Source organism: Oncorhynchus tshawytscha, linkage group LG14 (genome assembly GCF_018296145.1).
Source record: "Oncorhynchus tshawytscha isolate Ot180627B linkage group LG14, Otsh_v2.0, whole genome shotgun sequence".
NCBI classification, from domain to species: Eukaryota; Metazoa; Chordata; class Actinopteri; order Salmoniformes; family Salmonidae; genus Oncorhynchus; species Oncorhynchus tshawytscha.
Window position 1 is genome coordinate 37,111,219 of NC_056442.1, and position 27,415 is coordinate 37,138,633.

Here is a 27,415-nt window from a genome sequence, read left to right on the forward strand (position 1 = left end):
ACAGACATCACTACAAAACAAACTGAACCTAGCAAGCCAGTTAGCCAACATTAGCTGCCACCATGGTGTTCTCAGGGTGATGAGAGGTGTTGGGTTTGCGCCAGACATAGCGTTTTCCTTGATGGCCAAAAAGCTCATTTTTAGTCTCATCTGACCAGAGTACCTTCTTCCATATGTTTGGGGAGTCTCCCACATGCCTTTTGGCAAACAGCAAATGTGTTTGTTTATTTTTTCCTTTAAGCAATGGATTCTTTTTTGGCCCCTCTTCCATAAAGTCCAGTTCTGTGGATTGTACGGCTTAAAGTGGTCCTATGGATAGATACTCCAAACTCCGCTGTGGAGCTTTGCAGCTCTTTCAGGGTTATCTTTGGTGTCTTTGTTGCTTCCCTGATTAATGTCCTTATTGCCTGGTCCATGAGTTTTGGTGGGTGGCCCTCTCTTGGCAGGTTTGCTGTGGTGCCATTTTCTTTCCATTTTTTAATAATGGATTTAATGGTGCTCCGTGGGATGTTCAAAGTTTATTCTGATATTTTTTTATAACCCAACCCTGATCTGAACTTTTCCACAACTTTGTCCCTGACTTGTTTGGAGAGCTCCTTGGTCTTCATGGTGGCGCTTGCTTGGTGGTGTTGAAGACTCTGGGAAGTCCACCTGTGTGTAATCTAACTAATGTTGTGACTTCTGAAGGTAATTGGTTGCACCAGATTTGATTTAGGGGCTTCTTAGCAAAGGGGGTGAACACATATGATATGCATGCACCACTTTTCAATTTTTTTTTTGTGTGACTATTTTGTGTATGTCTATTACATGAAATCCAAAAAATCAATTTAAATTACAGGTTGTAATGTAACAAAATAGGAACAACGGCAGGGGGATGAATACTTTTGCAAGGCACTGTAATTTGTGGAATTTCTTTCCTTCATGCATTTGAGCCAATCACTTGTGTTGTGACAAGGTAGGGGTGGTGTACAGAAGATAGCTCTATTTGGGTTAGGGCTATCTGCGTGAATCAAGCCTTCATGGTCAAATTGCTGCAAAGAAACCACTACTAAAGGACACCAATAAGTAGAAGATACATTTTTTGGGCCAAGAAACACAAGCAATGGACATTAGATCGGTGTAAATCTGTGCTTTGGTCTTATGAGTGCTAATTTGAGATTTATGGGTCCACCTGCCGTATCTTTGTGAGACGCAGAGTAGGTGAACGGATGATCTCCGCATGTGTGGTTCCCACTGTGATGCATAGAGGAGGTGTAATGGTGCTTTGCTGCTGACACTGTCAGTGATTTATATAGAATTCAAGGCACACTTAACCATCATGGCTACCACAGCATTCTGCAGCAGTAAGCCATTCCATCTGATTTGCGCCTAGTGGGACTATCATTTGTTTTTCAACAGGACAATGACCCAAAGCACACCTCCAGGCTGTGTAAGGGCTATTTGACCAAGGAGAGTGATGGTGCTGCATCAGATAACCTGGCCTCCACAATCACCCGACCTCAACCCAGTTGAGTTGGTTTGGGATGAGTTGGATCGCAGACTGAATGAAAAGCAGCCAACAAGTGCTCAGCATATGTGGGAACTCCTTCAAGAGTGTTGGAAAAGCATTCCAGGTGAAGCTGGTTGAGAGAATGCCAAGAGTTTGCAAAGCTGTCAATGCAAATGGTGGCTACTTTGAAGAATTTCAAATATAAAATATATTTTCATTTGTTTTACACTTTTGGTTACTACATGGTTCCATGTATTATTTCATAGTTTTGATGTCTTCACTATTATTCTACAATGTAGAAAATAGTAAAAATAAAAACCCTTGAATGAGTAGGTGTCCATACTTTTGACTGGTACTGTATATTGACTGTTTTTGGTGTGTGTAGCCATGTTTGTACAATATAGTTAGTATAAGCCAGCTTCTCCATCGTGTTCACTGTTCCATGTCCAGATATTCGTGTTAATGCTCTGAGGATTGTCATTTTTCAGGCATCGACTGGCAGGTGCGAGCCCACTCTCTCCAGCCTGAAGGGGTAGAGAGGACCAGGAGTCACAGACAACCTGGCTTCAAGACCTCCCCCACCTGCTCACACTGCAGGGGAAGGATGTGAACAGAGCAGAGATATGTAATGGTCTCTTACCTAGCTATCTAACTATTATGGGACAAAAGACATTAATAGATACTGGTTGATTCATTCTAGAATCCAACACTCCTTTCGAATGTTTTTATATCTATAGGTGGATTTTAGGATCCGACCCTATATACCCCCTCGCTTTCAGCATGTGGAAAAACCCAGTCCCCTTTAACCCTTTAACAAGTATACGTCTCCTACACTGGTCAGCAACAGCCAGGCTCTGCTGAGGCCTCTGGACCACATGGGGTGGATAGATTAGAATATGTTTGATCCAGGTAAGGTTAGGTAAGGCATGCATGCTCACTTATGCTGTTGGAAAACATCAAAATGAGTCATTGTCAATCATTGCAAAAAGATTGGTAATGGCATTTTACTGTTCTAAACTGCCTCATTCCCAGGCTATTGGGTTTCCACATATTGATATGGTGTCTCTGCTTCCACAGGGCTTACATTCATCTGTACACTAAGTTTGGGATCTCGGAGGAAGATTTCCTGAACAGGTAATCTCTAGCGACAGTCAACTTTGGGCAAGTAAGATACTGTTTGGGATTCAATCCAACCGCAGATTTGGGACAATGCACTTTAAAGGTAATTTCCGATAGTCATCATATGCAGCGTTTACTGCAAATGTGTTTTCTGAACATTGCCTATAAAACATGCATTGCAGACAAAGCGCAATCATATTGTATTCCTGCCTAAGCCAATTGACTTGCAGAGGTGATACTATATTGGCATGTTAAGAACAGGAGATTGGAACAAGTAGAGTACATGTGTGTAATGGTCAAAGGAGTCATGTTGAATGAATATGTACATTTGAGGGGTATAAAAACAACATTTTATATGAACAAGGCGATTTATTGAAGACAGCATGATTTTTCAGATAAGACAACTGATTCCCTACAAATGCACACAGCCATGACGCCCTACAAATGTCTGTTGGAAAGTTGTTTGGTAGCTAACGGACCAAATCAAACATACCAAAATTAACACATGCTTGAAAGTTTGACTCTGGTCAAAAGACGGCACTCTTCAGATGATTAATACCCAGAACTTCAGACAGCTTACAGACCGTTGTCGCCATGTGATTCAAACAGTCAACACCAGTCTGATAAGCTATCTGACAGGATGGGAGATGGAGTACAACACCTGCAACAACCAGGACCAAGCTTCAGGAAACTCATTGCCACAGGACAATAAGCATTGCTTTCTTTAAAACATTAAGCCATGATATATATATAGTTTCCAATTACAACATACCAACTACATATTTTCCATAAGATTTTTTAAAATACATTTTCACAAATTTCAAAAAGCATCCAGATTGCTATTGGAAAATCTTGACACTTACCTTTTGGATGTTAGTTCAGAGATTCAAGCATTTTTTCCTGTCCTGGTGGTCTGATTGCCTAAGCATCATTAATTCAACAGTAGAAGATGCTTTATACAATAACATGGGGCAAGCTTACAAGAATGGGAGCAATTGTTTACATAGTTAGACCTACAAAGAGTAAAATAGATGGAAAAACTCAGACATGGAAACAAGAAAAATGATTTAGGCATTTTATATATTCTGATCAAAGACTCAGTAAATGTACAGAATAAAAATAACACCAAGTTAGCCGAGTGTAATGTAAGTTCTGTTTTGGTTCAAGTTAGTTTGTCCAGATCATTCTAAATGCATGTGCATACATACCGCCCAAAAAATATTTCCAGGATGTGCAAACTATCAATAACATGTTGAGACAACTTGATATTGCTATTTCCAATTGCAAACTTGAATTTCAAACAAATCCAAGAAACGCGAATGACAGATGGCCTATTTCTGATCAACAGGACAAAAACACAAGAAAAATGTAACCCTGAAAAGATCCTTAGCATCATATCAGCATAGAGTCCATCTATACAGTGAAAAATGTACAAATCAAGTCGTGATTAAGAACTGTGTTCAATGGAAGTAGGACCCTCCACCTTGCATAAGGCATCGCAGCTGGTATAGCTGCCATCCAACTGCTGCTTCACTGCTCATATCCTATCATTATATTATTAAAATCACACAAGTTACACAAATGGAGGGGAAACTACAAAACCATAAGAGGGACAAACAAACAGCACATACATCCGTAAGCAAACACAGAAGTGTCAGTTCAGCCTCTTAAGAATGGAAGAGGGCGAGGTTAGTTTGTGATCAGAGCTGAGGGACTCAAGAGTCTCGTCACTTGGTTTTCTCCTCAGAGTGTCGCTGCTGCTGACTCCGTTGTCGTCGCTTGGCGTAGCTCTGAGCCATGGAGTTGATGATAGAGAAGATAAAATAACAGACCATGACCAGAACCACCTTCTCAAAGACCCACGACAGCCAGTTCTCACTCTGCAGAGACATGCATACAGAGGAATATTACTCTATGGACACTAACACATTAAAATTTGTATAATCTTGCCAATAAATAAAATCACATTCTTTGTCTCAACATAGAAAGGACGGGTGATGGTAGTAGTGCTCTTACCGCCGGGGTGTCTTCTCCGGTGTGGTGGTGGAGTTTACTCCTCTGCGCCTCCAGGTACTCACTGAAGTGCTTCTGTATGGAGGGACCTACCCTCGGCAGAGACCTGACACAGTGGCAGGGCAAGGACATCCACAGGCAGGGGAGATGCGAGGAGGGGAAGAGAGAGGCAAAGACAAAGACATGATTATATCCCAGAGTACTTACCATACCAGCAGTATCCCTTCACATGGTAAAATAATTAGGCTGTGGAGAGGGAACCCTTGGGCCGTAGAACCAGGGTTTAAAGAGAACAGTCCATTGCTCAGGATGTTGAGAGTTCCATTTCCTATGCATTTCTAGTTAGGCCTCTAGCTGGGAGTTCACACTGCAAGTGTAGTTGCTGGGAGCACGCAGCAGAATGAAGTGAGGCAGTCCTCCCCACCGTTCTTATTTATCCCAGAGGTTCCTATAGGAAACCAGTCCGAGCCCAATAACCAGGAAGTGACTCAATATGCTGTCATCACAGCCTTATAGGTGGAAACAGAACAAACTAGGCGTGTTCATCAATATGACTGTCCATATATGGGAGATAGCGCAAAGGATTAGATCACTGTGGGTCACGCAGTTCATAGGTGCTCTTAAGATTATAGTTAGAGAATGCAGACAATTTGATTGGAAGAGAACCCTCAGACCATGAGGTACTATAACTTGTACCTTAATAAATCCACAATCATTTGTAGTTGACTGCACTATACCAACAATAATTGGTATAGTCTAATCAATGTATCACAACCATATTTAAAAAGAATATAAATATGGATACAATCAGAGTTTAGTTTTAATTCAGGTGTTAATATAAACTTCCACATTTAAAACTTAACTAAACCGTTTCAAGACTATTTACTATCAGGAGTAGAAAAGTTACAGTTAACTGTAATCGCTGATCTTAAGAAAGGGATATGGCAAGCCCATTCCCAGGCTAACTGACTGACAAACTGCTGCAATTACAAAAAGTCCCAATTCAGCATTCAAGCACCAGTGTAACCTCATAGCGAGTCAGACCAGTCAATTGCAATGGTAGCAAGCAAGGGTTCTTTCTCATGCAACTAATTTTAACTGTGAATAAGACGGCACTATAAACTGATAGGGCGGCTCACAATTGGCCCAGCATCGTCCGGGTTAGGGGTGGGTTTGGCCGGGGTAGGCAGTCATTGTAAATAAGAATTCGGTCGACTTGCCCAGTTAAATAAAATCATTAGTTGTGAGTACGATTTTAAATTAGATTTGTTAATGATGAAAAAAATTGTGAGAAGAAAAAGCCAAGGAAGTTGTTAGATGTGTAATATGGAAGTGATTTATTGTTCTTAAATAAACCCTGCAGTTATTTTGTTTCCCTGCTGCTGTCGAGAAGATTCTGGTGCAGTCAAAGCTAAACTGCTGTGAGTCAGAACAGAAGACATTCCATCTGAGAAGACCCCACAAGGCTGGCTGACCACCTATGTGGGGGATTAGTTTCTGTGTAAGGGAAATACCCTTAATGGAGGGGGCAAAACACACACACACACACACACATCTGACTTTGAGGTTATGCTTTTGATGCCATTTGTTCAGAATGAGAATGATCAAACCATCAGCAAAACTGGTTTCAAACGTATAATCCTAAATTCATACAACCGCTGCACATATACAGTATCAGTCAAATGTTTGGACACCTACTCACTCCAGGGTTTTTCTATATATAGATGTTTTTTTAATTTTCTACGTTGTCGAATAATAGTGAAGACATCAACTATGAAATAACACATGGAATCATGTAGTAACCCAAAGTGTTAAACAAATCAAAATATATTTTATATTTGAGATTCTTCAAAGTAGCCACCCTTTGCCTTGATGACAGCTTTGCAAACTCTTAGCATTCTCTCAACCAGCTACACCTGGAATGCTTTTCCAACAGTCTTGAAGTACTTCCCACACGGAGCACTTGTTGGCTGCTTTTCCTTCTCTCTGTGGTCCAACTCATCCCAACATGCATATCACATACACTTTGACATGTAGGCTTTAAAAAAAAAAGTAGATTAAAAACAGATTAGAATATTATTCCAACTTTGGCCTCTGATCCAATTCTGATCCGAGTAATTGTTTGATATTGTGATTATTACGTAACAAAAAGGACAAACAAAAAGTGTGGAGCCCTGCCCCCATTAAAGCACAGAGGAAGGATGCTAACCGGGCAAAGCACCTCTCTTCATCTATATGCATACATTAACAAAGACACATACTCACCCGATCAGAGACACCATCTGTTCCACTATGTGCTTGCTGAATGTTATGATAACAAACAGTTTCTGTGGGGAGACAAATTAATCAACTGGGTGATTAGTGATCAGTCCTAGACAGACACAGTGAAAACCTGAGTCATCATCTGCACCGAGGTGGGGGATATATCCTATGTCTGCTTTGAACACGGTGACACATGCCGTCCCAGCCAAGTCTGGACAGTAAAAGACCCTTGAGGTCTGAGGAGAAAAAACAAAGCATCCCCCGGACCCTGGTCCTCCTCAACCCTGGAGGGCTTTGTCAGAACTGGTGAGATCACTGGCTGGTACCACAGATGGATTGGTCTGGTTAGACTGCTCAGCTGTCACCACCACAACTCAGAGACACAGTCAGTCTCGCACCGTCTGGGAGTAGATTAGTCACCGTGGCAGACTCAACAATACAGCCGAAAACTAAGGGTTTCATCTGGTTTACAAAAAGCAATGGTTCTCATTAAAGTGCTCTCCATACTCATTTAATCTAGAATGGTCTTCAATAGCAGCACTAAAAGTACTTCAAAAACACAGAATTACAGCCAACAGAAAATATTCAGACAATGTCCATGTGTAATTGTTAAGTACAACTAAAATATTTACTTGTATGTGCATCTTGATGATGGCTTTCCCAATAAGAGTCGCTCCAAAGAAGGTCCAAAATGGTACCAGGAAGTGGCCACATGTTATACCAGCAAGGTCAAACAGAGGATTAGGGATCTGAAAGACAGGTCTTAACATGTCAAAATATATCCTGTAATAGAGTGCATTTGAATTCTACCTTCATTGTCACAACTTCATTGTAACAAACATGCACTACATGGCCAAAAGTATGTGGACCCCTGCTCGTCAAACATATCATTCCAAAATCATGGGCATTAATATAGAGTTGGTCCCCCCTTTGCTGCTATAACTGCCTCCACTCTTCTGGGATGGCTTCCCGCTAGATGTTAAAATATTTCTGCGGGGATTTGCTTCCATTCACACAAGAGCATTAGTGAGGTCGGGCACTGATGTTGGGCGATTAGACCTGGCTCACAGTCAGTGTTCCAATTCATCCCAAAAGTGTTTGATAGGGTGAGATCCACACCGATCGACAAACATTTTCTGAATGGAACTTGCTTTGTGCATGGTGGCATTCTCATGCTGAAACAGGAAAGGGCCTTCCCCAAACTGTTGCCACTTGTTGGAAGCACAGAATCGTCTAGAATCTCATTGTATGGTGTAACGTTAAGACTTCCCTTCACTGGGACTAAGGGGCCTAGCCTGAACCATGAAAAACAGCCAGAGCCCATTATTCCTCCTCCAAACTTTACAGTTGGCACTATGCATTGGTGCAAGTAGCGTTCCCCTGGCATCCGCCAAACCCAGATTCGTCCGTCGGAACTGCCAGATGGAGAAGCGTGATTCATCACTCCAGAAAGCGTTTTCACTACTCCAGAATCCATAGGCAGCGAGCTTTACACCACTCAAGCCGATGCTTGGCGTTGCGCATAGTGATCTTAGGCTTGTGTTCGGCCATGGAAACCAAATTCATGTATCTCCCGATGAACAGTTATTGCTGCGGACGTTGCTTCCAGAGGCAGTTTAGAATACAGTAGTGAGTGTTGCAACCGAGGACAGGCAATTGTTACAAGCTACGCACTTCAGCAGTCCCGTTCTGTGGCCTACCACTTCACGGCTGAGTTGTTGTTGCTCCTGACGTTTCCACTTCACAATACCAGCACTTACAGTTGATTGGGGTAGCTCTAGCATGGCAGAAATTTGATGAACTGACTCGTTGGAAAAGTGGCATCAAATGACGGTGCCACGTTTAAAGTCACAGCTCTTCAGTACGGGCCATTATACTGCTAATGTTTGTCAATGGAGATTGCATGGTTGTGTGTGATGTACACCTGTTAGCAACGGTGTGGCTGAAATAGCTGAATCCACTAATTGGAAGGGATGTCCACATACTTTCAGACATGAGTGTACAATATTCAGTGATGCGCTTTAATAAAGGCATAAACTTTAAAACAGTATAAGAGTGCAAGTCAAGTCAAAAGGTTGCCTGCGATGTAGTTTTGGATTTACCGAGGCACAGGCTAGAATCCCAAAGAATCCCACTTTCTGCACCATGTTCTGAACTCCCAGTTTTGCTCGAGTAACAAAATCCTGAAAACATAATTCAGTTTACATTCAAATATAAATGTATGCTTCACACATTAAACAACTTCTACAATAATATCAATGATACAGTATAACCAAAATAAAAAGCAAAAGTCTTGATGTAATTCTGAAAAAGGAGTTACTTGATAAAGAATTCATGTGGTATAGCAAATGCTATCAGACGGGCTATTATCTTTTCCTTTGATCAATTTTAGCAGCTCTGGTAAAAATCCAAGGCAAGAGTTGTTGGCAGAGAGCTATTGAACTCATTTGATCTGATTGATACACACTACAAAGGGGGGTGAAATATTGTGGTTTCATGTTGAGGGTGAAAAAAAAACATTGTTATGTTACAACCTTATTCTAAAATTTAGTAAATTGTTTTCATCCCCTCAATCTACACACAATACCCCATAATGACGAAGCAAAAACAGGTTTAGATTTGCAAATGTATATATTTTAAAAAAAATCAAATTTACATAACTATTCAGACCCTTCACTCAGTACTTTGTTGAAGCACCTTTGACAACGATAACATCCTCAACTCTTCTTGGGTATGACTCTACAAGCTTGGCACACCTTTATTTGGAGAGTTTCTTCCATTCTTCTATGCAGATCCTCTCAAGCTCTGTCAGGTTGGATGGGGAGCATTGCTGCACAGCTATTTTCAGGTCTCTACAGAAATACCTTATTTACATAATAATTCAGACCCTTTGCCATGACTCGAAATTGAGCTCAGGTGCATCCTGTTTCCATTGATCATCCTTGAGATGTTTCTAACAACTTGATTGGAGTCCACCTATGGTAAATTCAATTTGTTGGACATGATTTGGAGAGGCACACAACTGTCTATATAAAGGTCTCACAGTTGACAGTGCATGTCAGAGCAAAAACCATGCCATGAGGGGAGAGGAATTGTCCGTAGCGCTCAGAGACATGATTGTCAAGGCACAGATCCAAACAATGTCTGCAGAATTGAAGGTTCCCAAGAACACAGAGGCCTCCATCATTCTTAAATGGAAGAGGTTTGGAACCACCAAGACTCTTCCTAGATCTGAGAAAGGTTCTTGGTCACCTCCCTGACCAAGGCCTGATTGTCACTGACAGAGCCCTAGAGTTCCTCTGTGCAGATGGGAGAACCTTCCAGAAGGACAACCATCTCTGCAGCACTCCACCAAATCAGGCCTTCATGGTAGAGTGGCCAGATGGAAGCCGCTCCTCAGTAAAAGGCACATGACAGCCCGCTTGGTGTGTGCCAAAAAGGCACCTAAAAGACCCTCAGACCATGAGAAACAAGATTCTCTAGTTTGATGAAACCAAGACTGAACTCTGTTGGCTGAATCCCAAGTGTCACGTCTGGTGAAACCTGGCACCATCCCTATGGTGAAGCATGGTGGTGGCAGCATCATGCTGTGGGTATGTTTTTCAGAGACTAGTCAGGATCGAGGGAAAGATGAACCGAGAAAAGTACAGAGATCCCTGCTCCAGAGTGCTCAGGACCTCAGACTGGGGCGAAGGTTACCTTCCAACAGGACAATGACCCTAAGCACACAGCCAAGACAATGCAGGAGTGTCTTCGGGCCAAGTCTCTGAATGTCCTTTTGGCCCAGCCAGAGCCCGGACTTGGGCAGCGACGCTCCCCATCCAACCTGACAGAACTTGAGGATCTGCATAGAAGAATGGGAGAAACTCCCCAAATACAGGTGTGCCAAGCTTGTAGTGTCATACCCAAGAAGACTCGATGCTGTAAATCGGTAATAGGTACACTTCAACTATGACAGACAAAATGAGAAAAAAAAAAATCCAGAAAAATCACATTGTAGGATTTTTAATGAATTTATTTGCAAATTATGGTGGAAAATAAGTATTTGGTCAATAACAAAAGTTTCTCAATACTTTGTTATATACCCTTTGTTGGCAATGACAGAGGTCAAACGTTTTCTGTAAGTCTTCACAAGTTCACACACACTGTTGCTGGTATTTTGGCCCATTCCTCCATGCAGATCTCCTCTAGAGCAGTGATGTTTTGGGGCTGTTGCTGGGCAACACGGACTTTCAACTCCCTCCAAAGATTTTCTATGGGGTTGAGATCTGGAGACTGGCTAGGCCACTCCAGGAACTTGAAATGCTTCTTACGAAGCCACTCCTTCGTTGCCTGGGCGGTGTGTTTGGGATCATTGTCATGCTGAAAGACCCAGCCACGTTTCATCTTCAATGCCCTTGTTGATGGAAGGAGGTTTTCACTCAAAATCTCATGATACATGGCCCCATTCATTCTTTCCTTTACACAGATCAGTCGTCCTGGTCCCTTTGCAGAAAAACAGCCCCAAAGCATGATGTTTCCACCCCCATGCGTCACAGTAGGTATGGTGTTCTTTGGATGCAACTCAGCATTCTTTGTCCTCCAAACATGACGAGTTGACTTTTTACCAAAAAGTTCTATTTTGGTTTCATCTGACCATATGACATTCTCCCAATCTTCTTCTGGATCATCCAAATGCTCTCTAGCAAACTTCAGACGGGCCTGGACATGTACTGGCTTAAGCAGGGGGACACGTCTGGCATTGCAGGATTTGAGTCCCTGGCAGCGTAGTGTGTTACTGATGGTAGGCTTTGTTACTTTGGTCCCAGTTCTCTGCAGGTCATTCACTAGGTCCCCCCGTGTGGTTCTGGGATTTTTGCTCACTGTTCTTGTGATCATTTTGACCCCACGGGGTAAGATCTTGCGTGGAGCCCCAGATTGAGGGAGAATATCAGTGGTCTTGTATGTCTTCCATTTCCTAATAATTGCTCCCACAATTGATTTCTCCAAACCAAGCTGCTTACCTATTGCAGATTCAGTCTTCCCAGCCTGGTGCAGGTCTACACTTTTGTTTCTGGTGTCCTTTGACAGCTCTTTGATCTTGGCCATAGTGGAGTTTGGAGTGTGACTGTTTGAGGTTGTGGACATGTGTCTTTTATATTGATAACAAGTTCAAACAGGTGCCATTAATACAGGTAGCGAGTGGAGGACAGAGGAGCCTCTTAAAGAAGATGTTACAGGTCTGTGAGAGCCAGAAATCTTGCTTGTTTGTAGGTGACCAAATACTTATTTTCCACCATAATTTGCAAATAAATTCATTAAAAATCCTTCGTGATTTTCTAGATTTTGTCTGTCATAGTTGAAGTGTACCTATGATGAACATTACAGGCCTCTCTCATATTTTTAAGTGGGAGAACTTGCACAATTGGTGGCTGACTAAATACTTTTTTGCCCCACTATGTAAATATGATGTGTTTTTATTTTTTATTATTTGTAATGACTGTCCTGTGAGGATCACAATGGGTCAGAGCAGCTTGACAATGGCTGACAATAACCAAACCCTCTCGCACCCGTAAGGGGGTGACAGCTAAATGAAGTCCGAGTGGGCTCTCTTGCTCTTTAGTATCAACCAAAGGAATGTCTGTTCAGAAACTTTTGCCTGCCCAAAACTCTAACATCCAGAAAGTGAACAACGGAACACTATTTCTAACTTAACGATGTGGGAAATGGTCAGTGGGAAACTATGGAAAACGAATGTAATATTGCTTTCCATTTTGTGATGTAATTAAAAACTGGATGGACCAAATAATTTAACTTTTTTTAGGAAATCGACGATAATTGTGCCTTTTTCTCCCCCCCACCCTCTCCATTATGTTGTAACAAGCCATCATATCTTTCAGCCCACTAGGGAGCTTTGTCTCATAAGTGTGTGTATTCTGTGCTATTATATAGTTAGATAATAAAATGATTCAACCAATGTGTAGTACTGAATAATGCGTAAAGCTGTGTTTTTTGCAGAGCCAAGGTCACGATCGTTTAGAATGAATATTTGATAAGAGGTCATGATTAATAAGATGACTGTTTATCGATGTTATAGTTAAAGACCGTTACAGTTTAATTCGGGAGATGGTAATGCTAAACAACTTGTTCCATGATGCCCCAAATCCTAATGAGTTAATTTGTTACATGATTAGGGGCAGTCATGGTGTCAGTAGCCTGTTCACATTGCCTGTCCCTCAAATGAAAGGAACATGAAAAGAAATGCCTCTGGGATGATTACAGGGGAGCTTGTTTCACCGTGACTCACTCCACTAGCAATGACCTTACTGGAAATGGTGGGAGGGGCATTCAGAGAAGTCATGTGATAACTGGAGACCAATCACAGGCCAGAGAGAAGTCAGTAGATAGTGATGGACAGTTAAGTAGAGTCAAACCCAAAAATCAAAAGACTGAATGAGAGTATTTCGGACTCCACAGGATTTAGATGGAATGGGGCATTCAAGGAGCAGGCTACTACACTCAGAGGGGAAAACAGAGTCCCCCACTCACCTGAGCAGTCTCTGCCTGCCCCAGCATCTCCTCAAACTCCTCATAGTCTTCGTCATCTGGGTCTGCTCCAGATAGCCTGGCCGCTCGAGCCATGAAGTAGGGCGGCAACTCCCCAATGGCTGTGCCTGCACCCTGGAGAGACAGTCACACACTGGGTTAGCTTAGCACTGATTCATACCAGAGTCAGGCATAGCTCTATGGTGGATGTCATAGTTGAGGAGACGTGATGTCAACCTATTTTGAGCACTAAAGATGCCCTTATTGTTCTAAACCCAAAAGGACTGGTTTCCCCAAGGAACAGATTAAGTCCTGGACAATGTCAAAATAAAAAAACTCTTTAATGGACATTATCCATTAAGTGTGTGTTTTTTGTTGTCCAGGACAAGGCTTAATCTATGTCCAGGAAACCGCCACATAGAGTTCACTAGAACCTAGACTTCAGTTGAATAAAGACATGTTTCCTCACCCACATACAGGCCTCCAGCCGGACCTTTGAGATGATGGACCAGAGTGAGATGCTGCCCTCCATTCTTCCTGCCTCTGGGCAGATGATCTGGTCTGGGTAGGGGGGCTCGGGGAAGTCTGTAGAACCACACTCGTACGCAGCCAGGGTGACTGATGCTATGTGTGGACCCTGAGAGCCAGAGGATGGATGGGCATTCCTTAATTCAACTGAACATGGACAGTTGAGACACACTAGAGCTGGGATGATAAACCGAAAATTACAGACATCGCCTTCTTACCGAAGCATTTTGCTTACATTGGTAATTCTGTGATTTTGCTACACAACGTTCATATAGATTGTTTTAGAACAATTATTTGGTCAACAGTAATAGCCTACGTATTGTTGGTCCCTGCCGGCTGCCGACTCACTCCCTCTCCCCACTGTGCGCACGGAGGAGGGAGCGATGTATTCTGAGAAGCACAAGAAAACAGTGCATTTGGAAAGTATTCAGACCACTTGACAATATCCACATTGTTACGTTACAGCCTTGATCTGAAATTGATTAAATTGTTTTTACCCCCTCAATCTACACACAATACCTCATGACAAAGCAAAATGTAAAATGCAAAATGTAAAATGCAAAATTGCAAATGTAAAAATAAATAAAACAAATATCACATTTACATAAGTATTCAAACCCTTTACTCAGTACTTTGTTGAAGCACATTTGGCAGCGATTACAGCCTCAAGTCTTCTTGGGTATGACGCTACAAGCTTGGCACACCTTTAATTTGGGGAGTTTCTCCCATTCTTCTCTGCAGATCCTCTCAAGTTCTGTCAGGTTACTGCACAGCTATTTTCAGGTCTCTCCAGAGATGTTCGATCGGGTTCAAGTCCGGGCTGTGGCTGGGCTACTCAAAGACATTCGAGACTTGTCCCGAAGCCACTCCTGCATTGTCTTTGCTGTGTGCTTAGGGTCATTGTGCTGTTGGAAGGTGAAACTTCACCCCAGTCTGAGGTCCTGAGCAGGTTTTCATCAAGGATCTCTGTACTTTGCTCTGTTCATCTTTCCCTTGATCCTGAAAAGTCTCCCAGTCCCTGCCACTGAAAAACATCACAGCATGCTGCCACCACCATGCTCACTGTAGGGATGGTGCCAGGTTTCCTCCAGACATGACGCTTGGCATTCAGGCCAAAGAGTTCAATCTTGGTTTCATCAGACCAGAGAAGCTCGTTTCTCATGGTCTGAGTACTTTAAGTGCCTTTTAGCAAAACTTCAAGCAGGCTGTCATGTGGCATTGACTGAGTGGCTTCCGTCTGGCCACTACCATAAAGGCCTGATTTGGTGGAGTGCTGCAGAGATGGTTGTCCTTCCATCTCCACAGAAGAACTCGAGCTCTGTCAGAGGGACATTTGGATTTTTGGTCACCTCCCTAACCAAGACTCTACTCCCCTGATTTCATAGGTTATCTGGGCATCCAGCTTCAGTTAGAGTCTTGGTGGTTCCAAACTTCTTCCATTTAAGAATGATGGAGGCCACTGTGTTCTTGGGGACCTTCAATGCTGCAGACATTTTTTGGATCTGTGCCTTGACAATCCTGTCTCGGAGCTCTAGGGACAATTCTTTCGAGCTCATGGCTTGGTTCTTGCTCTGACATGCAGTGTCTAATGTGGGACCTTATATAGGACAGACCTTCCCGAAATCATGTCCAATCAATTGAATTTACCACAGTGGACTCCAATCAAGATATAAAAACATCAAGGATGATCAACGGAAACGGGATGCACTGGCGCTCAACTTCGAGTCTCATAGCTAAGGGTCTAAATGCTTATCACATTTACATAGTTTATTTTATTCATAAAATTTTGCTAATTTTAAAATAACCAGTTTTCACTTTGTCATTATGGGGTAGTGTGTGTGTAGATTGATGAGGAAATGTTTTTATTAAATCCATTTTAGAATAAGGCTGTAACATAAAATGTGGAAAAAGGGAAAGGGTCTGAATACTTTCCAAATGCAATGTATGACCGTTGCTCAAAATATTGCGGAGTTCAATGCAACTGTGGTTCAACACTGAACAAAAATATTAGCGCAAAAAGTGAAGTGTTGGTCCCATGTTTCATGAGCTGAAATAAAAAGATCCCAAAATGTTACTTACGCACAAAAATATATATAAATATTTGACTCAAATTTGTTTACATCCCTATTAGTGAGCATTTCTCCTTTGCCAAAATAATCCACACACCTCACAGGTATGGCATATCAAGAAGCTGATTAAAACAGCATGATCATTCATCATGTTGAGGGAGCATGCAACTGGCATGCTGACTACAGGATTGTCAACCAGAGCTGTTGCCAGATAGAGAAATTACCATTAAATTACCTTAAGCTGCCTCCAACCATAGTTTCAGAGAATTTACCAGTACGTCCAACCGAACTTACAACCACAGACCATGTGTATGGTGCTGTGTGGGCGAGCAGTTTGCTGTTGTCAATGTTGTGAACAGAGTGCCCCGTGGTGATGGGGTTATGGTACAGGCAGGCATAAGCTACACAAAATGAATACAATTGTATTTTATTGATGGCAATTTAAATGCACAGAGATACCATGATGAGATCCTGAGGCCTATTGTCGTGCCATTCATCTGCCACCATCACCTCATGTTTCAGCATGATAATGCACAGCATGTCACAAGGATCTGTACACAAATCCTGGAAGCTGGAAATGTCCCAGTTCTTCCATGGCCTGCATACTACAGACATGTCACCGATTGAGCATGTTTGGGATGCTCTGGATCAACAGCACGTTCCAGTTACCGCCCATATCCAGCAACTTCGCACAGCCATTGAAGAGTGGGCCAACGTTCCACAATCAACAGTCTGATCCACTGTGACGGAGATGTCGTGCTGCATAAGGCAAATGGTGGTAAACTAAATATTGACTGGTTTTCTGATCCACTCCCCTACCTTTGTTTTTAAAAAGTTATCTGTAACCAACAGCTGCATATCTGTACTCCCAGTCATGTGAAATCCATAGATTAGGGCCTAAATTATTTTCAATTGACTGATTTCCTAATGTGAACCAACTCAGTAACATTTGAAATTGTTGCATGTTGCGTTTATATTTTTGTTCAGTATAGTTATTGAAAGGAAAGGAGAGTCACAACATTCTTTACATATGTCAACGTATTTCTCGCCTCTTAATATTGAGTTCACGGCACCACTTTACAACCAGAGTAGGCTGTAGTTAGTATAGTTTTGATGTGCCCGCGGAGCAGTGCACTCCATTTGCCTACATCAAGTAGCTTAGGCCTAGCGCTGGAAAGTTTTTGTAGGACATTGATTAATTTATCAGAAAATGTAGGCTAATCAGTATACATGGCTATATAGTGTTACGCACGCCTCTTGGAGGGAACGCAACACCCAACTCCCCGTGGAGTGAAAGATGTATGTGACTGCAGGTGCGGTTAAGGGTGACAGAGGCAGAATATATTACCGTTTACAGGGAATTTATTTCTTTCACACAGTAATTTGGGGAAAAGGGGCTGGACGGAACCAAAGCAACAACAAAAAAATTAGAGCCCCCTCTCCTACCTTACTAGCACCAACTTACCTAACTAGAACCAAGCCATTTCCTGAAATACACACAAACCCACAACACAGAAACTGGGGAAGGTAACTCTAGCTACAATATATTTAGAGTTCGCAATCTAGCGAAGTGCTTTGAGGTCCCATTTCCTCAGGTGATAAATAGGCTATAGATTATAGGCCAATATGCACAAAGATGTTGGCAAGTACTCTGAAGAGCCAAAAATACATCTGATGATTCCAGATCCTATTTTGACAGGTTGCACATCAAAATATAAAATCATGCATTTGCTGGATGTGCTCGATGAAATAGCCTCCTTTTTTAAAAATCATAGGCTACCTCAGTTATCTTATCTGGCACTGGAAAAAAATTCTAGAGCCGTGATGCTAATGTAAAGTAACTGTCCATAAAATAAAATCCTAACATTTATTGCAATATGACTTTTGGTACATGTCGCCCAGGTCTAGCACCACCCCCAAAAATAATTGTCATTATCACAAAAAAGAATCACAATATGGATTTGTCCATATTGCCCAGCTCTCTCTCTCACACACACACACACACGAAAGCCCGGCATGCAGCTCCATTAATCAAGAGCCCAGGCTTAGCCACCTGGCTTCATTAACAGTGAGGGCAGTCAGGGCACCTGAAACCACAGTACAGGAGGTCTATTATGCCTCCTGTTGAGATACCACAGTGACAGGAGATAGAAGACAATTAGAATCACTTGTCTTAATCACAGTTTAATGCTTCATTTCACCACAGCAAGATGGATGTCAAACAAACAAACCACAGTGAGGAAGGAGCGTGACTCAACCACAGTCACACTGTTCACTTTCACTCATCAGAAACTAGGGCTGTGGCGGTCATGAAATTGTCAGCCGGTAATTGTCATGCAAACAACTGCCGGTCTCAAGGTAATTGAGTGTTAATTAACATCTCTGGGCATCCACACATAGACAAGCCACTTATGTAGACCTTTGGAACATTACATTTAAAAAATGTCTAGTAAATCCAATATAGCCAACACCATCACAATAAATCCATTGTTAATTTTAGGCATGTCTAAAGAAACATTGTGACATGTAGCCCATTTCAGAAGAACATATTCTGAGTCATCCTTATGTTTGGCCCTGATCTGTGGGCTTAACTAGTTCCTTTAGCAGATAATATTTGCGGAATTATTTTGAAGTAAGAAGAATACAATGGAACATAGCTGAATAAAATAGAAAGGATATTTTCCCCAAACGAATTCCGAGGGAGTGTGGACATGTGGCTATTCTGTATTGAGTGGTTAAAAAAGTGATCATTTGAAATAGGTCCTCCTATATGCTTAATGTAGAGTTATCCATGCAACTGTAGCTGTGTTACAAACCTTAGGCTCCATGTTTTGATTTAATACATTATAAAGGCCCCGTTTACATCGTGGCACATTTCATTACGGTAGGTAGTCTGGTGGTTAGAGCGTTGGACTAGTAAATGAAAGGTTGCAAGATCGAATCCCCGAGCAGACAAGGTAAAAATCTATCATTCTGCCCCTGAACAAGGCAGTTAACCCACTGTTCCTAGTCCGTTATTGAAAATAAAATCTGTTCTTAACTGGCTTGCCAAGTTAAATAAAGGTAAAATAAAAATAAATACAATCACTCCATCTTCACAGTCTTGCCCCGCTACTGAACAGACAAGTGAAGTTCTTGTAACGCAAGATGGAGAAGAGCCAGTTTAGTCGGTGCAGCAATCTATTACCGGGTCCGATACACCTTTGCCTCCAGAACAGCTTGAACTCTTTGGGGCATACTACAGGGTGTCGTAAACGTTCTACAGGGATGTTAGTCCATGCTGACATTATGGCATCACGCACATGCTGCTGATTGGACAGCCATGCTATGAACAAAGATGTTCTAGAACAAAGATGTTCTATTGGGTTGAGGTCTGGTGACTGCACAGACCACAAGTAAACTGAACTCACTGTCATGTTCCATGCAATGTTTTTCCACTCAATTGTCTAGTTGTGTTGATTGCGTGCCCACTGGAGCCGCTTCTCGTTTTTAGCTGATAGCCATCTTTCAGCTTGCCCATTCAATCACACCCCCCCCCCCTCAATCTACACACAAAGCAAAAAAGTTGACATTTTTGCAAATTAATAAATAAAATCGAAACTCAAATTTACGTAAGTATTCAGACCCTTCACTCAGTACTTTAAGTACCTCTGACAGCGATTACAGCCTCGGGTATTCTTTGGTATGACGTTACAATCATGGCAATCCTGTATTTGGAGAGTTTCTCCCATTCTTCTTTGCAGATCCTCTCAAGCTGGAGCAGGTTTTCATCAAGTATCTCTCTGTACTTTGCTCCGTTCACCTTTCCCTCGATCCTGACTAGTCTCCCAGTCCCTGCCTCTGAAAAACATCACACAGCATGATGCTGCCACCACAATGCTTCACCATAAGAATGGTGCCACGTTTCTCCAGACGTGAGACTTGGCATTCAGGCCAAAGACTTCAATCTCAGTTTCATCACACCAGCTAATCTTGTTTCTCATGGTCAGAGTCCTTTAGGTGCCCTTTGGCAAACTCCAAGCGGGCTTTCGCCGAAAACGTGGATGTCGATTAAGGCAGCCCCCCGCACCGCTCTGATTGAGGGGTTGGGTTAAATGCGGAAGACACTTCAGTTGTACAACTGACTAGGTATCCCCCTTTCATGTGCCTTTTACTGACGAGTGGTTTCCATCTGGACACTACCATGAAGGCCTGATTTGGTGGAGTGCTGCAGAGATGGTTGTCCTTCTGGAAGGTTCTCCCATCTCCACAGAGGAACCCTAGAGCTCTGTCAGAGTGACCATCGGGTTCTTGGTCACATCCCAGACCAAGGCCCTTCTCCCCCGATTGCTCAGCTCAAGGAAGAGTCTTGGTGGTTCCAAACCTCTTCAATTTAAGAATGATGGAGGCCTCTGTGTTCTTGGGGATCTTCAATACTGCAGAAATGTTTTGGTACCCTTCCCCAGATCTGTGCCTCGACACAATCCTGTCTCGGAACACTACAGACAATTCCTTCGACCTGATGGCATGGTTTTTGCTCTGACATGCACTGTCAACTGTGAGACCTTATATAGACAGGTGTGTGCTTTCCAAATCATGTCCAATCAATTGAATGTACCACAGGTGGACTCCAATCAAGTTGTGCAAACATCAAGGATGATCAATGGAAACAGGATGCATCCGAGCTCAATTTTGAGTCTGATAACAAAGGGTTTGAATACATATGTAAAGAAGGTATCTTTATTTTTAATACATTTTCAAATATTTCTAAAACCTGTTTTTACCTTGTCATTATGGGGTATTTTATGTAGATGGATAAAACATTTTTTTTTTTTTTAAGTTATCAATTTTAGAATTAGGGTCTAACATAAAATGTGGGAAAAGCCAAGGGGTCTGAATACACTGTACATACACAATCTATGTCTCAATTGTCAAAAGGCTTAAAAATCCTTCTTTAACCAGCCTCCTACCCTTCATCTACACTGTTTGAGGTGGATTTAACAAGTGACATCAATAAGGGATCATAGCTTTCACTTGGGCAGTCTCATGGAAAGAGCAGGTGTTCGTAATGTTTTGTACACTCTGTGCATGTGTGAAATGTATATATTCTTTTGAATAGGCCCCCCTAAAAAAAAAAGCAGCCTGCACTTGAATAGCGAACGGAGGAAGCGCTTCCCTCAGTTCCGTTTATAATATGCCAGGTAAGCTACACCAGTTAAGAGGTTTAATGTGATTACATTTGAGTTGAGCAATAAATATAGTAGCACGAGAAAGCTGGGATCCTCTTAAATATTGGCCAGTCAAAACTCTGTTTTCAAACTCGATTGTGCAATGACTGCAATGATAAGTACATGTTTCACAACTCTGTAGGCTAAAGGCTATGCTTAGACATTTGGCCACTAGTTGTGATACAAACCTTATCAAAACATATAGGCCTATGGACTAGGATACATGATGCATGGGACTATGATTTGCCTTACACTCCACATGCCGGGCATCATTCACAAGTGATAATCAATATTCTCACCCATTACACTGTCAATTTAATCTGGTCTACATGTATACTAAACAATGTCTGAAATGAGTTGATTGAGAATGGGTCATTATCAAGCACCTGTCGGAACAAACGCAGAAAAATAAAAACATGTCATCCATATGCACTTGAATAGCAAATGGAGGACACTTTCAGGCGTTTCATTTTCATATCAGCCATGTAGACTACTCCGGTTGTAAAGCGAAGCAATGTGCTTAATATTAGGAAAGTTGAGAAATAAAGTCAGCCTAGTCTAGAGAAAGCTGATTGGATCCTCTTTTTAAATGGAGACCATCAAAACACTGCGTGAGAAAACAATTGCATAGCCTATAGAAATGTTGCACAACATGGGCTTACAGGAACACATTTAATTCCATGCATCACCCAGCTATGAGGAGCTGGTTCTCGCTGCCCAACAGGTGATCATATTCCCCTCAAACTGAATGCCAGGGCTCTCATGAAGTGTTTGATTTGATTGCATTTGCAGCAATGTCAGAGTGATTCAAAAATAAAATAGCCCAGCACATCATCGGAGCCAAGCCATCTGACATCCAGGACCTCTATACCATGCGGTGTCAGAGGAAGGCCCTAAAAATTGTGAGACTCAAGACACCCCAGTCAGATGGTTCTCTGCTACCAAACAGCACCGGAGAGCCAAGTCTAGGTCCATGAGCTAAATAGCTTCCACCCCCAAACCATAAGACTCCCGAACAGCTAATCAAATGGCTACCCAGACTTTCGTGCCCAGTTTATCAAAAGTTATCTGGACTTAGTCCAAATATAAAAACTGGGCCCCAGAGGTGAATGGCAGTTCTATTTGGACCAGATCTATGGAGAACTGAACACACTGAAAGAATGAGATAGGATGTATGAGGCCACCCACTGGACAAACTGTGGATATGTATTCATTTTCTGGCAGTGGTGAATCAAATTATGGAAATAGCCTGTGCACAAAATGTGTCCCTCTAGGTCAGAGGACAAGCACAAGCCTGTAAACCAATTCACCGCAACTACGATTTTTTTGTTGGTCTATCGTGCTAGTTATGGAACAACAAGCAGAGCTAACAGGCTCACAAAAACATCCAAAGTCACATACTGTACCAGCGTTCTCAGAAAAAAAGTAAATACTGTTGGACTACAGGAAAAAGAGGACCGAGCACGCCTCCATTCTCATCGACGGGGCTGTAGTGGAGCAGGTTGAGAGCTTTCAAGTTCCTTGGTGTCCACATCAACAACAAACTAGAATGGTCCTAGCACACCAAGACAGTCGTGAAGAGGGCACAACAAAGCCTATGGCCCCTCAGGAAACTAAAAAGATTTGGCATGGGTCCTGAGATCCTCAAAAGGGCCTACAGCTACAACATCGAGAGCATGGTTGCATTACTGCCTGGTACGGCAATTGCGCAGCCTCTGACCGCAAGGCACTACAGAGGGTAGTGCGTATGGCCCAGTACATCACTGGGGCTGAGCTGCCTGCCATCCAGGACCTCTATACCAGGCGGTGTCAGAGGAAGGCCCTAAAAATTGCCAAAGACCCCAGCCATAGACTTCTCTCTACTACTGCATGGCAAGCAGTACCAGAATGCCAAGTGTAGGACAAAAAGCCTTCAGCAGTTTTTACCCCCAAGCCATAAGACTCCTGAACATGTACTCAAATGCCTACCCAGACAATTTGCATTGTGTGCCCCCCCCTTTTTTACACGCTGCTGCTACTCTCCGTTTATCATATATGCATAGTCACTTTAACTATACATTCATGTACATACGTCCTCAATTGGGCCGACCAACCAGTGCTCCAGCACATTGGCCAACCGGGCTATCTGCATTGTGTCCCACCCACCAACTCCTCTTTTACTGCTACTCTGTTCATCATATATGCATAGTCACTTTAACCATATCTACATACTACCTCAATCAGCCTGACTAACCCGTGTCTGTATGTAGCCCGTCTTTTTACGATTGTTTTATTTCTTTACCTACCCATTGTTTACCTAATACCTTTTTTGCACTATTGGTTAGAGCCTGTAAGTAAGCATTTCACTGTAAGGTCTACACCTGTTGTATTCAGCGCACGTGACAAATAAACTTAATTGATTTACCGAGATAGAGCAGGCTTTTCCAATGTCTGAGTGAGATAAGTTAGCTTACATTTTTGATGTCACAGCTGACAGGCAAGGGAAGGGTGGTTCTCTTACTTACCAGGTATAGTAGGAAGGTATGCAGGCCAGTCCCAAGGCCTACTGAGGACAAGATGCCCAAACCTACCCAGTAGGCACACCACAGGAACCTCTTCTCCAGGTACTGCACATACTGCAGATGAGAACAGACAGGAGGGGGGGAGAGAGTAGAGAGAGCTTTAGGCTTTTGCATGGACAAAGAGCAATAACACAACTTCACAAGACATTTATCCTAAGGAGAAAACATTGGAGACCTACAGTTGAAGTCAGAAGTTTACATACACCTTAGCCAAATACATTTAAACTCGGGTTTTCACAATTCCTGACATTTAATCCTAGTAAAAAGTCCTTGTCTCAGCTCAGATAGGATCACCACTATTTTAAGAACGTAAAATGTCAGAATAATAGTAGAGAGAATGATTTATTTCAGCTTTTATTTCTTTCATCACATTCCCAGTGGGTCAGAAGTATACATACACTTAATGAATATTTGGTAGCATTGCCTTTAAAATGGTTTAACTTGGGTCAAACGTTGCAGGTAGCCTTCCACAAGCTTCCCACAATAAGTTGGGTGGATTTTGGCCCATTCCTCCTGACAGAGCTGGTGTAACTGAGTCAGGCTTGTAGACCTTGCTCACACACACTTTTCAGCTCTGCCCACAAAATTTTCTATAGGATTGAGGTCAGGGCTTTGTGATGGCCACTCCAATACCTTGACTTTGTTGTCCTTAAGCCATTTTGCCACAACATTGGAAGTATGCTTGGGGTCCATATCCATTTGGAAGACCCATTTGCGACCAAGCTTTAACTTCCTGACTGATGTCTTGAGATGTTGCTTCAATATATCCACATAATTTTCCTTCCTCATGAAGCCATCTATTTTGTGAAGTGCACCAGTCCCTCATGCAGCAATTCACCCCTACAACATGATGCTGCCACCCCCGTGCTTCACAGTTGGGATGGTGTTCTTCGGCTTGCAAGCCTCACCCTTTTTCCTCCAAACATAACGATGGTCATTATGACCAAACAGTTCTATTTTTGTTTCATTAGACCAGAGGACAATTCTCCAAAAAGTACAATCTTTGTCCCCATGTGCAGTTGCAAACCATAGTCTGGCTATTTTATGGCGGTTTTGGAGCAGTGGCTTCTGCTGAGCGGCCTTTCAGGTTATGTTGATATAGGACTCATTTTACTGTGGATATAGATACTTTTGTACCCGTTTTCTCCCGTATCTTCACAAGGTCCTTTGCTGTTCTTCTGTGATTGATTTGCACTTTTTGCACCAAAGTACGTGGAGTGGATGAAAAACGGGTTTTGATGACTCCAACCTAAGTATGTAAACTTCCGACTTCAACTATGCCAAGGATAGTAATGGAAAATTAGGAAATGTGAACAATTTACACAATAATAACACAATAATAACACATTGGTCAAGATACATCCAAAGTACTGGCCTGAGCATCAAGTAAAAATATATCGCACAACACATCTCCTCAGGTGACCTTTCCTCCAGGAATGCAGTGCATCTGAATAAACAGTTACTCATCTTTAACCATCCCCAAATAAATAAATTACAGAGGAGATGAGTTTGTTTATCTCCTTCCTTACCTTCTGGTGTGCTCCCTCAGTGGAGTAGGCAAGGGAGAAGAGTGAACACAACACCAGGAACAAGAACACTGTCCCCCTTCGTCGCCATAACCTGCAGAGGGGAAGAAGTGGAACAGTTTGATACATCTACCAAATGGCTAGACTGGTAGAGTGTTACTTTAAACGCAACAGAACTGAGACAGCTTTCAACTAATCAGTTGGTTTCTAGTTTTACTGTCAAGTAGTGGTGGATTACTTTAATGTCCACTCCTTTAGTGTAATGAAGGTTTCCAGGAGGAAGTAGTGTAGTGTGATGATAGGCCGCCTCCACAGCACCAGAGCGAGACGCTCCTCCCTATCTTTCTGCCTCCTCTCACTGACCACAGAGTCTGTAGATACAGGAGCACACACGTGAGGTCAGATTAATCTATAAAAAGTAGCCTAGTATCAAAAAATGCCATAGCAATATCCCCTTAATTTGATAGACATAGGCTAGCATAAGCCTTTGATAAAGTAATGTCACTTTGTCTAGGCCTAAGTAGGAACATAACACTAGCAAATGGTGGAGTTCACTAGTCTAGACCTTTGAATCAAGTATAATTATTTTGTTTTTTCTAAACTATGGAATTAATAAGTACACAACTGTTTGGGAACCATTCTGGCAATACTGTAACGTTGTAAGAAGAATTCCCAAGATAACAATTTGTGCATTGCTGCATACCTTTAGCAACACAACCCTTCTCCTTCCTTGGTAAAATTGTTAATCCATTTTCCATAAACACAGGCTAATGCTGGTTCACTTGGAGAAGTTTCACAACCAACCTGCAAAATATCCATTCGGTTTGTCTTTGGTTCCTCGCTTCTGTGGTTGTTCACAGCTTGCCTCATTCGTCGCCATCTCATTCACTTTGAATCGACCAGAAAACACAAACACATGACCAGCAAATATGTTGTATTGGGTTTTGGCCTACATCAACTGTAGGAAGAGCATTAGTTAGTTATTACTTGTCACTGACTGACAATTAGTGGCAACATCTCCCACGCGCTAACGTTAGTTAACTAACCTGCATGCATGCTAACAAAACAGCTGATAGCAAGTAACCTTTATTCACGACTCCAACTCCATTGGATTACATTGACCGGCTGTGTAAACCACCTTGGGTTCTCGTTAACTAACTAGCAAGTAAAGTGTGTAATAGCTAGCTAGCGGGCGTGAGTTAATAAAAACTGGTTTACTACAATTGTTCAATGTTTATAACTATGAATTATAAACTACAGTAACCTATAGCATGTTCACGTAGCTAGTTAACAAGGTGACGTTAGCTAGGTAGTAGCGACACTGGGAAATATAGGCTACAACCATTGAAATATGTTTGGATTAAGCTACTTCGGTTGTTGTCTTGAGACGTAAAATACTATAATGTCAAAACGTTTCACAGTCGAAAATGTTACATACTATAAACAAATATTAATGTGTTAGTCACACAAATTGAATGAAACAAGCTCATACCCCAGAGCGTCTTCTTCCTGAAGCCTTGGCTATCACTTCCGGGCAAAACATTTCCTTTCAAGTAAAGGTCCTCTTTACATTATTATATATTCATCAATATTGAATTGGTTTCTGCATATTCATAAGTGATAATTGCATTAGTTACTTAAAAAAAAAAGTTGTGCCCTTGAACGTAGAGTTGAATCTAGCCTTTGATCATGACTAAGCTCCATTACACATAAGAGTAATTTCGTTAAACCGACCGAGGCTCGGTCTTAACATTAACTTGCGTCGCTAGCGGTACGGGTTTGGAAGCACAAGACCTAATCTTTCATGTCAGCGATAAATAGTTTTCAAAAAACTAAAGGTTAAATTGATACACAGCTGTATATGGTTGGGGTTCCCACACGGCCATGTCTCCATGTTACATTTCGTGTTTATGATAGACATTGGTACCACCTGTGCTAATTAGCCATCTAGCATGCACTATAGACCTGTGTGTAACAAAAGGCCGTTTGCATTTGTGAAATTATTTTGATATGAAAGTAAAGGGCTTTATGTTTCTAGGACCGTATCGCAATTGAGACTCGATCCACGTTTGGATGGAGTATTTGGCTGCCAGAACCATTCTACCTCTGCAAATAA

General features: G+C 42.1%; 1 protein-coding gene across 3 annotated transcripts; it reads right to left on the minus strand.

The window, feature by feature from the left end:
- Nucleotides 1-3,669: 3,669 nt before the first annotated feature.
- LOC112267154 (vacuole membrane protein 1) lies at nt 3,670-26,891 on the minus strand. Of its 3 annotated transcripts, none has more exons than XM_024445288.2 (12): nt 26,792-26,891; nt 26,104-26,187; nt 25,538-25,670; nt 25,303-25,393; nt 23,717-23,827; nt 13,878-14,045; nt 13,412-13,543; nt 8,986-9,066; nt 7,516-7,632; nt 6,887-6,948; nt 4,625-4,727; nt 3,670-4,488 (listed from the first exon to the last, which is right to left on the minus strand). In XM_024445288.2, the coding sequence occupies exons 2-12, from the start codon at nt 26,177-26,179 to the stop codon at nt 4,336-4,338; spliced, it is 1,227 nt and encodes a 408-aa protein (XP_024301056.1). In that variant the 5' UTR covers nt 26,180-26,187; nt 26,792-26,891; the 3' UTR covers nt 3,670-4,335. The 3 variants fall into 3 exon arrangements, with proteins under 3 accessions (XP_024301056.1, XP_024301055.1, XP_024301057.1); XM_024445287.2 differs by having other exon boundaries at nt 26,104-26,257; nt 26,792-26,884; XM_024445289.2 differs by lacking the exons at nt 3,670-4,488; nt 4,625-4,727 and adding an exon at nt 6,531-6,659 and having other exon boundaries at nt 26,104-26,257; nt 26,792-26,885.
- Between the last annotated feature and the right edge of the window lie 524 nt (nt 26,892-27,415).

Coding starts and splice junctions, on each gene's coding strand:
- LOC112267154 (XM_024445288.2), bottom strand. CDS start 26,179: ATGGCGACGAATGAGGCAAGCTGTGAACAACCACAGAAGCGAGGAACC. Junction 23,828..25,302: donor CTGAGGGAGCACACCAGAAG/GTAAGGAAGGAG, acceptor TCTCATCTGCAG/TATGTGCAGTACCTGGAGAA. Junction 4,728..6,886: donor CAGATGGTGTCTCTGATCGG/GTGAGTATGTGT, acceptor CCACTGTGTCAG/GTCTCTGCCGAGGGTAGGTC.